This window comes from Lacerta agilis, chromosome 8 (genome assembly GCF_009819535.1).
Source record: "Lacerta agilis isolate rLacAgi1 chromosome 8, rLacAgi1.pri, whole genome shotgun sequence".
In the NCBI taxonomy this organism is placed as follows: domain Eukaryota; kingdom Metazoa; phylum Chordata; class Lepidosauria; order Squamata; family Lacertidae; genus Lacerta; species Lacerta agilis.
The window spans coordinates 53970590-53984131 of record NC_046319.1 but is presented as its reverse complement, the minus strand read 5'-3'; the positions used below and the strand labels follow the sequence as shown (position 1 = coordinate 53984131).

Here is a 13542-nt window from a genome sequence, read left to right as displayed (position 1 = left end):
CACATAACTGCACTAGTCATTTTGTTTTGTCTGGGTCTCCTTGGATCCAGCTTCCTTGGTTGTAATTATAATGCAGTTGTCAAAACTCGGATAATGTGTGATCAGATTAGGTGGACTGTATCGTCAAACCCCCACCCATATTGTTTGCCACAGAGCTGGAAACATTTCAGACACCCAGATGTAGAGGCGTTTGGATATTCGCCGAAGAATTGATGCTTTTGAATTATGGTGCTGGAGGAGACTCTTGAGAGTCCCATGGACTGCAAGAAGATCAAACCTATCCATTCTCAAAGAAATCAGCCCTGAGTGCTCACTAGAAGGACAGATCCTGAAGTTGAGGCTCCAGTACTTTGGCTACCTCATGAGAAGAGAAGACTCCCTAGAAAAGATCCTGATGTTGGGAAAGATGGAGGGCACAAGGAGAAGGGGATGACAGAGGATGAGATGGTTGGACAGTGTTCTCGAAGCTACTAACATGAGTTTGGCCAAACTGCGAGAGGCAGTGAAGGATAGGCGTGCCTGGCGTGCTCTGGTCCATGGGGTCACGAAGAGTCGGACACGACTGTACGACTGAACAACAAAAAGGTGTGATGATGGCCTCCATCTTCATCTTTTACAGTATATCTACATCAGGGGAGGGGAGCTTCTGGTTTGTGGGCTAATCTTGGCTAGCCAGGGGATCCAATTTGGCCAACAAGGCCATTTTCCCCAAATCAGGCCCACCTGCCTATCAGTTTATGTCACAGATGATGTTAGCTGAATGGGGCAGGAGAAAATGGTTTAATCCTGTTAGCTGGACTATCCTTTTCCCAGCAATGAACAAGATTGTGCAACCAGTGTAGCAGGATTCAAGCCTGTTCATTAGCTGAGCAGGGATTTAAGTCCTGTGCAAAAGTGCCCCCATTGAAGCAGCTCTCGTGTGCTAGCTGGTTCAAAAAAAGCTTTTGCAAAGGCTTCTGCACTCCTATCTGATTCTCTGGAAGCTCAAATGGGAGTGCAAAGTTTTATAGTCTCCCTACCCCTTTAAGTTCCTGATATTGAAAGCTTAAGCCTCTGAGATCAAGAGTTTAAAAGTGGGGAACAGGAAGACATGCAAAGCGCAAGCTATTTTGACAGGTGGGCAGCCCTGAGAGGCAGATTCTGATAAGGATCTGGCCTGTGGAGCCAAAAAGTCTCCCTACTTCTGATCTACATCTCTTACACAAGTGTGGTGGAGAGGCACTGTTGGACTCCAGTGTCCAACTGTTGCCCTTCTTTGGCAGGATTGCTATGGCAATCATTATGTCCTAGATCTCAAAATGTTTTATTTTCCTCCCTCGTGTGGGAGCCAGCTTGGTCAGCAAAGTAGTACATTCCACAGATGCTCATGTGCTGCTGGCTTCTGTGAGCTCACTGGGTGGGTGGGATTGAGTGAGCCAGCCGTGACCACAGCACCAGGCGAGCTGAAAGAATTGCTGGGATGAAGATGTTGTTGTCAGCACAGAGGGAACTATGCCCAAAACTCTTGGCTTTGGTGATCAATCTTACCATTGGGATCGGTGCTAGTTTGCAGTGTGTGCACTCCTTCCTTCCTTCCTTCCTTCCTTAAATTTGTCAGTCGCTTTATCTTGCCCTGGGCAGTCTAAAGCAGGCATAGACAAACTCAGCCCTCCAGATGTTTTGGGCCTACAACTCCTATGATCCCTTGCTAACAGGACAAGTGATCAGGGATGATGGGAATTGCAGTCTCAAAACATCTGGAGGGCCTATGCCTGGAGTTTGCCTATGCCTGGTTTAAAGCGAAGTTGCAACCAAACAAATAGCAAATCCCACATAGATATATTAAGACCAAGAGGAAAGAGAAATGTGTTAAAAACAACCCACCTACTCCTAAAAGGCCACAGAAATAATAACAGAAGACTGTGAGACCTGGAAGACATGCTTCCCCACCTTGTAGCCTTTTTCCCACCTATCCTGGGAGGGGAGGGCCCTGACTGACTCCCACTATAAAAGCTGAAGTCGCTGAAGATGCCAGGGACCATCTTGGTTGTCTCTTAGTGCAGACGCAGATCATCAAGTCTCAGCTTCTACAGCTGCCAGCCACCATGAACCAACATTGCCAGGACTGGCAGCAGTAACAGCAGAACATGTTCTATGCTTACGATAATATTTTATTTTCTTGTTAATTATGCTGTTTTAAATGTTTTATATTTGACTTCCTTTAGTAATGTTTTCTTTTGAAATGTTTAAGATATTTATTTTTAATTAACTTTGCTGTGTTAATGTTTTATTTAGGAAAACTTTAAGGTATTATTTTAATTTCCTGTTAATTATGCTGCTTTGAATGTATACTTTATATTTGACTTTCTTCTGTATTGTTTTTATTTGATGTTTTAATGTAGGTTGGAAACTTCTTTGAGATCCCCCCCCTCTCCCCATCCCCCATGCCCTGCTAACAAGTCTTGCCTACACACTTCCTTGTGTGCTCATGGCTGTCCTTCCTTCTAATGCCTTAAGATACTTTGAGCAATCCAGGCAGGAAGGCATGTGGGGAGTGGGAATGGATTTGATTTCAGGGCCATTACTTGCTGAGCCCTTAAAATGACATTTACTGGCTTTGCCTACACACATGTTCCTAAAGCAGATTGTATGCTGGGTCTGCTAAACTGGTTGCAAATAGCAAGTGGCTCAGGTATTGTTTGAATGTTGAGTTCAGCCTCTTGTGTCCCAGTACATTGAAAACAGGTTCCTAGCGGTACAGGAGCCCAGTTGGTCCTGACAGGTTTCAATATTATCAGAGTTCTAAGTACTATACATGAGCCCTTTGGAGAGGACAATTTAAATGTGTCTGTGGCTGTATGTAGAGAGTGGAGCCTCTTTGTTTCTACAAAGCAGGGCTCTGTTTTCCCTTCCTGTCCTCCCTTTTCTCTGACTGGCTGTAGGTACACATCTGGTGGTGGTTTTGTATTTGGCCGTGAAATTCACTATGAGCCCTGTTAGAAAGGGAATCTCTGTAAAGCAGGAGGTTGGCTCTGTTTCTGACTTGGGGGAGCAGACAGAAAGCTTGACAGTTCCAAGACCACATTGGACTGCTGTGCCACAGCTCTTTACCCTGGGCAAGCACTTGCACATTCTCTCTCTCCCTCCCAGTGAAATTCAGGGCACATAACTGGTTTATTTAAGTGGTCTTTTTATTTTATCATTTAAATTTTGCATTCTGCATTTTTTATTGATGGTTGGAAAACCATCCAGGGAATACAGATATATGCATGGCAAACAGATGTAATAAAACAAATAATTGAATGACATCACATGATTCAGATTATCTGAATGTATGGAGGGTAGTCTGAGAGGGGTTTCTATGCTCTTATTTATTTTAGAAAAGCATTTATCAACAGCTTAGTATTTGAAAACCATCTAAGTGGTGAAAAGAAATAATGCTGTTAAAACGAAATACAGCCTAAAACTAATTAAACAACAGCATGAAAGCATCTAAAAACAAATAAAACTGGAATTTGTGGGATTCAGACACATAAAATGGGATCTAAACTGGGCATGTGTTTTCTGAAGGTGTGATGGTTTTTGCATATTTAATATGTCAGGAGAAGGCAGGCTTGAACAGAGCTGAGAGTTTCTCTCAATCCAGAGAAATGAGCAAGGGGAAAATCTAGTTAGTCATCCCCTAGTGACTGCCGCATGCTTGGCACAGAGTGAGACCATCACAAAATACTCCTGCTGAATCCTGGAATTAGTTTGCATGGAGGAGCCTGCATTTTAAGCCGATGATGTCTGCAGGTGGTGTCTGCTGCCAAACTGCTCACTGGCTCCTCATACTTCCCTTGGCACCAGGAGCCAAAGATGACAAGCAGCACTCTGTCGCACTCTGCCGTCAGCTTGCCGGATTTAATTTGTGAGCCAGTCTCTTAGTGGGTGATAGGAGCTCTGTATTGGATAGTACAGGATTTCGTCAGAGAGTTCCCTTGAAGACACCTGCTGGGCATATAATTAAGAGAACTGGAGATCTGTGTGTTTATTCTCCCTTCCTTTGCAGTGCCTTAGCAGTTCTCCATTGTCCCCCTCAACAGTAGTACTGTCAGATTCCATATTTACGGGGAGCAGCTGTTTGGAACTTGGAATTTCCACAGAGCCTAGCAGGCTTAGTATATCACTAGTCAAGATGGAAGCAAAGACTGCAAGTGAGGAGATTACTGAATGGGTTTGGGCCCAGTTTCTAGACTGGTGTGCACATCTGATTCCAAGTTGGGAGGGAATGCCAGTGTAGGAGACATGTGGGGAAGGTAGACAGCATGTTTTGCCATCAAACCATAAGGTATACACCAGCCCTTGACTAAGTTCTTCAGCTCTAAGTGTGCACTTTGCAACTTCTGAGCTGTGGGCACAGGATGTTACTGTGTCATGAAGGAGCAGGATCTATTCCTTGTACTTTTTGCAAGGAATAGATCCTGAGAGTGAACCTACTGCTGCTTTGTTTGCTCTCCGTGACCTCTGCACATAGTCCAGTTGTGTTGCATATTGCCTTGATGCTGGCTGGACATGATGGTCAGTTGTGTGGCATCACCTGTGTGACTGGTCTAAAGACAGAGACCCATTTAAAAAACAGTGGTTCCATCAAAATACACCAGAAAACTGCAGACAGGTGCCAAAAAAGGTGAATGTTCTCAGCATTAAGGATGTTGGGGAAGAAACCCCCCTCCCCCCCAAAAAAACCCCCAGATAAACCTCTGATGCAGCCTTGATTCTTTCACATTTGGCATTATATATATATATATGTGACGTAGGCTAACATTTTGTATAGTGCTGTACAGGTGAATTTATCTGTCCTGCTGACCCCCAGCACACCCACATTTGTTTTCCCACAAGTCTTGCCGCTTGGGCTTCCCTTTATTGGGATGTGTGTTGGGATAAAAACACTGCTGCATTTGTCTAATCCATATACTCCCCCCCTTCTGTCTGCTATTAAGTCTGACTCAGCAATGCAAAGCCCAGTTTTAGACATCTGGGTTTCAGCAATTACTCAGCAGAGATGAGGTAGGAAGCACAAAGTGGCGACATAGTTGACAGGAGACTGGAAAGCCACAGCTGAAGTTTGGACCCGGCTCTGCTGTGCTTCCTGAGTCAATTTTGGTAAAGGCTTGAGCAGCCGAAGCTACTGACCTTCAGAGAGAATGATTAGATAGGTTTATAGCTGTCCGTGTCTTCAAGGACTTAGGGTGGGTGTTGGCCTTTCTAAAAACACCAATCTTAAGTTTTGATAGGAGACAGAAGCAGGAGGGTGACGAGGGGTGAGAAAATGCAGTTGTACATAGCACTTAGATGGGTGTGGTTGGGAGTGGAGGGCTAGCTTGAGCTCAAACAGTTTGTGGGAAATCTGGGTTTGGGGGAGTTTTGAAGGAAGAGAGATGAGTGGTAGTTTGTAGAGAACTCACAGGCAGAGACGGCACCAAGGGAGAACAGGAAGAATTCAGGAGGAAATGATCCTTAAGCTGTAGAGAGTAGTGGAATAAGAGGTTCAAGAGCAGGGAAAAGTAACTAGGAGGATTGAGTGGGATCTGGGCTAGATTGTTAAAGATTTGCAGCCATTCCTTAGACACTATGTAAGTTTGTGGTGGGAACGATAGTTGAAATTATCCAGCAAGAGCTTTGCAGTCATCCTGAGTGAAGCAGAACTGTCTTAGCTGTTTTATTGGTGGTTCCCCACTATAGCCCGTTTGACAAGCTTCTTCTGCCGCCCAGCTTTGCAGTGAAGTTGAAAGTCTTCTTTTGTGACATGTGATGTTGCTATGGGGATGGGATGCCATTATCGTGCATACCTCGTTATGATTGGTGGAGTTAAGGCCTGGGCAAAGCCTGGACCAAAGGCTGGCTGAAAGTGGGATTGGAAGTTGAGAATTGGGTAAACAGGTTGCTAGATCCTACTTGTATCATATAAAAATTCCTTTTTCAGTCTCATCCCTCCCTCATTTTTCTTCAGCTGCTACCTGCAGTAGCATAAGATTGAAGAAACAATCTGGCACACTCTGCAGGTTCTGTACCTGGCCAAAGGTGGAATGTTTGACCAACTTGGGTTTTGACAGCATTCCTGTTTGGTGTTGGAGAAGCTCTCCTGGACTTATACTCTAAAAATAGAGCTTCTAGGGTGTTCTCTGCAGGGAGGTTGGCTTTGGAACAGAGGTGGACTTTTAGGCAGCTGAGCAGCTAATTATTTTAACCATTTATGTTTGATAGCTTATAATCCTTTTAGATTAGCTGCTACTCACTTTCTCTTCTGGGCTCATTGCTCTCCTTAGATAGGGTGGTGTGTGTGTGTGTGTGTGTACACCTTCCTAAAGGAGTTAAAAAAAAACAACTAGAGTTTTGTTGGGGTTTAAGGCATAAGCAGCTACCTATACCTATTCAGTCTATTGGTCCATCTAGCCCAGTATTGTCTACACTGATTGGCAGCAGTGGTCCAGGATTTGAAGCAGGGGTCTTTCCCAGCCCTACTTGGGGATAGAGCACAGGCAACCTCATCCATGCAATGTCCCGACTCACTGCACAATCTGTTCCTCATCTGCAAATAGATTGTTGGATTCTGTTGGTACCATTTGGCAAGTGCTGCAAACAGTGCCTATGTTTGAGGACTATGCCCTGTTTTCTTTTGGTTGCACAAAGAAATGGAGTAAAAATGACACATTCTTTTCTTCCACTGTAGAAACCATGGCGAGCCCAGCAAAAGAGAACAATTACAGAATGAAGAGCTACAAAAACAAGGCACTGAACCCCGAGGAGATGCGCCGGAGGAGAGAAGAAGAAGGGATACAGCTACGCAAACAGAAGCGGGAGCAGCAGGTAACTTCTGTGTGGATGGTGAGCAGGCATGTAGGTCGACCAGAAATATGGCCCAGGCTGATAGTTTCTACTTCTGTGTTTCTAGAGTGTAGGAGACAGACGAGTTTCAACTTCTTGTGTAAATGATTCTTTGGTCATTGCCATCACTGGCTGTGCGGTTCCTAGGCAGCTGGCAGAACAACAAAATGGATAATAAAACGTTGGGGTCTTAATTGACCTAACCTGAATTGGCCTAAAGTTGCAGGGAGGTGGGTGGGTTCCAGTTTTAATTAGTGGACACATGCGTTGCCTGAGGCTGTCTTTGATCTGGTATGCTATGGTAACAGGTAATGAGAGGAAGTACTAGAGAGCCTTTCCTTTTCATAAACAAAACTACTGTTCTTGATCTCCCACTTGTATCTCCAAAATGCCCTTATATGGAGTTTCAGTAAAATGCAAATAAACTAAATCTCTAGACAGTGCCTTTACACAGTGTTCAACAACTTTAACACTCTGTAAGGCACCAGTGTTTCCTGATGAGGAGTTTTGTGGCCCTTGGAATTAGTGTTGTTTTCAGATCTGTTTCAGAAGATGTGGTTCTGCAAATTCAATTTGGGGAAGGGGCAGCAGGGGAGGGAGGCAAACCCCAAATTTTACCCCTCAGAACTTGTAGATTGTGAGGCTTGAGGAACGAGTAGCAAGCCAGTATGAGCTGTGTCTCTTGCTAAGCTAACTGCAGCTGAAGTACAGTGCTTTGGATGATTGAAAAGGGTTGTTTATTGTTGTTTATTGCCAGCAGTGCACACACTCTTCTTCTCCTCAGTCATACTGCACTATTATAGAATTTGTGTCCTAGAACTCTGATTTTTTAGAGGTGAAGAATCCTCACAAGAGGATTTAATGACTGATGAATCTTAAATGCTGATGGGAACAAATAGAACCTTGCTTTCAAAGAGTGAAGGGGACTTCAGTGACCTGAAAGCATTTGCTTATGCCCAACATTTGGCATTTTTGTTTGCCATTGATTTGATACTTATCCATTTTTTATTTCAGCTCTTTAAACGAAGAAATGTGGAGCTAATTAATGAAGATGCTGCTATGTCTGACAGTCCTCATGTAGACTCATTTGTCAGTTCCACCACAGGTGGGGTAAGTACCGTAGTCTCAGAAGCTGTGTCATATTCCCCTCTAATGGCATTTATTGTGCTTTGGCTTATACCAGTATAATCTTAATAGTACAGAAATGAAGAACTGTTTTAAGTAACTTACTTTACTCTCTGCTGTTCCTTTTTAGTTTTTTTGCAGAGGTGTAAGATGAGGACCGGATTTCTTAATTAAAAATAAAATAAATGGACCTTACAAGATCTAAACCTGCATGTTCTTAGGTCCAGTTTGGTAGTTTCTCATCTGAAGAACTGTTAGATTTGGGCATTGCTTTGAAGAGTTAGCCTTAGGACTGTTGCATATGGGCTTTTTTTCAGGAAGGTGTAATTACAAGGGAGATGGTGGAAATGCTGTTCTCCGACGACCCTGATCTTCAGCTAATAACTACCCAGCGCTTCAGGAAACTGCTTTCAAAAGGTAAATATAGCTATTTAGAATTTTCTATTGTAAATAGAAATTGTAGGAATGTTGCGTGTATTTTGTTTGTTTGATTGACTTCGAGATGCTTTAATTGCGTAAATTGTTTGCCAGAAACTTATGAAAAACTCATAAATGAAAGTGGACTGAATAGGTGGAGTATAATAAGTTAAGAATGGGGATATACAAACATGGGGTTGGAATACTGATAACCTTTCAACCCTGATTGTTCTTGGAATGATAGGTGGTTTTTTTAGATTTTTAAACCATTTCTGGACCCTTTCCAATAGTGCCCATGGATGTATGTGTGCCTTGTTGGCCCTAATTTGAAGAGCTTCTTATAAAGAAAGCAGATGGTTTTAAACAAACCTGAAGATAGGGTTAAATCACATATGTACAAATAGGGCCTGAACTGGTGTCATAGTGGATCAGTTGATGAAAATGTCAACCTTGTGAGTGGCAGCTGTGAAAAAGCCAAGTTCTATTTTAATGATCCTTAGGAAAGGGATTGAAAATAAAAGTGACAATGTCATAATGCTGTTATACAAATCATATGGTGTGACTGTACTTGGCATGCTGTATACAATTCTGGTTGTCTCACCTCAGAAAGGATATTGTAGAGCTAGAAAGGTTTGGGAAAAGAGAAACCCTGATTTCCAATGAGGAAAGGTTGCAGCATTTGTGGCTTCTTAATGTAGAGAAAAGGTGAGCAAGGAGTCACATGAGAGGTCTGTAGACCTATGCATGGTGTAGAGAAAGTGGGTAGAAAAGTGAGTTTTTTGCTGTCTTTCATAATATTAAAACCTTGACCATTCAGTGAAGCTGAATGTTGAATGATTAAGGGGTGTGAGTCAGTGAGAGAAAGTACCTATCCACATAGTGCATAATTAAATTGTGGGTTCTGTTTCATATCTCGATGGCTTTAAAAGAGGATTAGACAAATTCATGGAGGATAAAACTATGTTCTGTCTCTAGTATGCCTCTTGTTTATCAGTTCCTGGGAATAGCAAGTGAGGAGAGAGTGCTACTACACCAGTGTCTTGCATGTAAGATTCCCATAGGTATTCCAATGCCACTTGGAGAACATGATGCTGGACTATATGGGATCTTCTGACGTTCTTATGCTATATTCTTAATGCAATGGCTATTTTAATTTAGAATATTAGAGTCTTCAAAATACGGATGGCCTGGTGGTGGTGAGATTTCTGGCGTTGAGCTCTATGTTGTCCACCACATGTAGGAGCTAGGAGCTAGGCGCTTGTCAATACGCAATCTTCCCTTGCCCCAGGTGTAGCCTTCATTGAATGCTGAGAACCTCAGCTGTTGCCTTTGTGTCATTGATGGAATATCTTGCCTTTGTGTCATTGATGGAAAACGATAAAAAGGGTGCCTGTGCTTAGGGATGTTAAATTCTCGAGAATAATCTTTTGGAGAATATTCTCGAGAATATTCTCGATTATTGAGAACATTAGAGAATTTTCATTTAACATAGGAGGACATTCATTTTAATGCATTGAAAATGATATACCGTAATACATATGACTTGCTAAATAAATCTTCCTTAGCACAATATGCTGCCAGCTCTGCCAAAATATCTTGTGCATCATTTGGTGCACTTGCTGATATTTTGAGATCAATGAACTCGGTACCTTGAATTTGTTCATCTCTTGATAAATGAACACCATTATGCTTGGGATCAAGGATCTTTGCAGCAAAGTGAATTGGCCGCAATGCTATTTCTTTTCTTAACTGCCTCTTTCAGCTGCTTGTCTTCTTGCTTTGTAAGGCGGCTCAAAGGCATCCCTTTTTCAAAGTGATCTTCTAGTTCTTTAAATGACTCAACCACCCTACTTAACCTTGGTGTGTCCGATTCTAATAATGTTATCCATTTCACTATTGGAGCAATAAGGTCATGAAATTTTAGTACTCTTAGCCAAAATACTGCCTCATCTAGTATCAGGGACTTTTGATAAAATATCTTCCACTTCTTCTTTTACAGCCAAAGCTTTTAAAACAGGGGCCAGCAAACTTTTTCAGCAGGGGGCCGGTCCACGGTCCCTCAGACCTTGTGGGGGGCCAGACTATATTTTTTTTTTGGGGGGGGGGAAATGAACGAATTCCTATGCCCCACAAATAACCCAGAAATGCATTTTAAATAAAAGCACACATTCTGCAATGTAAAAACACTGGCAGGTCCCACAAATAACCCAGAGATGCATTTTAAATAAAAGGACACATCCTACTCATGTAAAAACATGCTGATTCCCAGACCGTCCACGGGCCACATTTAGAAGGCGATTGGGCTGCATCCGGCCCCCGGGCCTTAGTTTGGGGACCCCTGTTTTAAAGCATACTTTGTATTCTTCGAAGTCAAAGAAAATAAACTCTGAAGAATATTCTCACCTCACATCACTATCTGTGCTAACTGCTTACAAACTAGGTGCCTAAGTGCTATTTTAGCATACCACTGGTGTGAAGAAATAAGTATGTGTTAACAATAGTCTTTCCCCCTCTGTTTAGAGCCCAATCCTCCAATAGATGAAGTGATCAATACTCAGGGTGTGGTGGACAGGTTTGTGGAGTTCCTCAAAAAAAGTGAAAACTGCACATTGCAGGTAAGTGAGAATGAGATTCCTTTGCATTTGTTCAGTGCTCTCAGCAAGGTTGTCATCTGTTTCTCTGGAAATTAAATCCGCCCCCTTGTCACTCTTAGTGTTTGTGCCTTTGCATAGGGTTGTTTGTGACTGTAGCCACGATTGTGGTCTGACTTTTCCCACCAAACATTAAGCATCTGCCCACAAACCTATAACATAAAAGCTCACTTACATAATGTGATATCCATAGACTTTGGTTATGTTGTTTGCCTTTCATTTTCCCCACAGTCCCAGACACAGCATCAATCTGGGGCATGGTGGGGAAAAGAAAAGAAAATGGAGGCTGTGCTCTCTCAGATTAAAGTTAATTAAAATTTAAAAAGTTAAGAGTGATGCTTTAGCTACTACAGCTAAAATGGACAAACTTCTTCCACGAGGGTGTCTTTTGTATCCTCAGAGAATCAGTAAAATGGCTTCTGTTTTTTAGGCAGAAGGGGGGAGTAGGGGTTCCAAATTTTGCCTGTACACCCCCAATAGAAAATTGGATTAAGTCCTTTGAACTTTCACCACAGCCCTGGTCACGGCATGTCAACAAAGGGTCCAACCTCTGAAATGCTCTGCTCTGTGAAATGTTTCTCTCAAGGCACAAACTGAACTGTTCTGTGAGAAGTCAGTTTTGACTTGCTTTAGCTAAAATCCAGGACAACTAATCCTCTGTTGCAGAAACAAAATAGGAAACAAAATAGGAAATTCTTTCCAGTAGCACCTTAGAGACCAACTGAGTTTGTTCTTGGTATGAGCTTTCGTGTGCATGCACACTTCCTCTGTTGCAGGAATTTCCAAACTGTGGTCCTTCATTCAGGTGGTCCATGGCATGTCCATATAAAATATTAATATTGAATTTCTAATTGTATTTTTATTGCTTTTTTGTTGCTTGTGTTGTATTTTATTGCAGTACAATTGGAATTTTGTTGAGTGTGAATTGTAATACAATAAATACAAAATTAGAAATAACAGAAGCAATAAAAAAAACAATTAAAATCACACAGCATCTCATACAGCTCACTGCAATTGCTCTAACAGGCAGAAAAACCATTAAGTGGTCCACTCTGTCAATCAGTGATTTTCAAGTGTCTGGGGTGGGGAGTTTGGGGGCCACTGCTCTGTTGAACAGTGTACTTCTGTTGGAGAATTTCTTTAATTGGTTGCTTGTTACTTTTCAGTTTGAAGCTGCATGGGCATTAACAAACATTGCCTCGGGCACTTCACTACAAACCAAAATAGTAATAGAAGCTGGAGCAGTTCCGATCTTCATTGAATTGTTGAGCTCTGATTTTGAAGATGTCCAAGAGCAGGTAAGGCGTTTTCAGGGAGAGCTTTTGGCTTAGGTATGGGTGAGCAGTTCCAAATAATTTCTTTGCTGCAAAGCTTTTATATGACAGAAAAACTGGCTGTTCCCTGTTGCTTGTGAAGCCCCTACCCTGCCCCTTCAATGCCATCGACAAAGCTGCAGTGATGTCACGGATAGCTCAAGGACTGCCTTACCCCGTATGAACTGACCCGGACCCTGTAGTCAGTATTTGATACCATTCTTCATGTGCACCCTCCGCGGGAGGGCCAGAGAGTGGCAACACGAGAATGGGACTTTTCTGTGGTGGCTCCCCATTTGTGGAATGCTTTTTCCAGGGAGGCTTGCCAGGTGCCTTAGTTACATATCATTAGCATTCCTTTTCAGCCAGGCCTTGGGCTGTTAATCAATCTATGGCCTTTTAATGCAGTGTGTGTTTGTGTGTGTGTAAACCGCCTTGTGGTCTCTTGGTGAAGGGTGGTATATAAATTTACAATAATAATAATAATTAAATAATAATAATAATTAAATAATAATAATAGCATCCTGACTGCTCCGAGCAGTGAGCAGGGCCTGTGGTGGTATTAGTGCTTTGTAGGCATGCTCAAGAGCAGTTGGCAAGAACGGGAATGGGGCAGCAAGGGAACATAGGAGCTTGAATCATTGTGGGTCAATGATTCAAAGTAGGGAGAGCAAGATCAGAAAGCTAGGGATGCATTTTACACTGATTTCAACCAAACATTTGGCAGTAGCTCCCTACAGCAGTTAACAGCTGCCCACATTGGTGTGTGCAGAAACTCTCAGGAAAAATAGCTTTGCTATGTTTTAATTGCAAAAATGACAAATAGCTGAAAGTTGCCACAAGTTATTGGATTCTTTGAGGGGGCCCAGGGATTACTGCTCCACCATTCCCTCTCCATTCAATGACTGAGTGCTAAAGCTCCTGTTCTTCTTCCAGGCTGTTTGGGCACTGGGGAACATTGCTGGAGACAGTTCTGCCTGCCGTGATTACGTCCTCAACTGTGGCATCCTCCCTCCCTTGTTGTTGTGAGTAGCAGTTGCATGAAACTCCGACTTCGGGTGCTCCTTGGCAGTGTGTGTGTGTGCGTGTGTTCCTTTGTTTCCATTCTACAGCCATGGACGTAAAAATTTTGTTAGGTGGCATGAAATGCCCTGGGAAGACCCAGTGGGATTTTTCTCTTGAGTAGGATC

At 42.7% G+C, this 13542-nt stretch overlaps 1 protein-coding gene across 1 annotated transcript in view; it reads left to right on the top strand.

The window, feature by feature from the left end:
• Positions 1-13542, top strand: part of KPNA6 (karyopherin subunit alpha 6) — a 29698-nt gene that overhangs the window by 5893 nt on the left and 10263 nt on the right. The window contains exons 2-7 of the mRNA XM_033157523.1: positions 6692-6828; positions 7861-7956; positions 8289-8388; positions 10909-11003; positions 12206-12337; positions 13289-13377. Of these exons, the coding sequence (XP_033013414.1) occupies positions 6692-6828; positions 7861-7956; positions 8289-8388; positions 10909-11003; positions 12206-12337; positions 13289-13377 (649 nt within the window). The remainder of the gene's footprint in view (positions 1-6691; positions 6829-7860; positions 7957-8288; positions 8389-10908; positions 11004-12205; positions 12338-13288; positions 13378-13542) is intronic.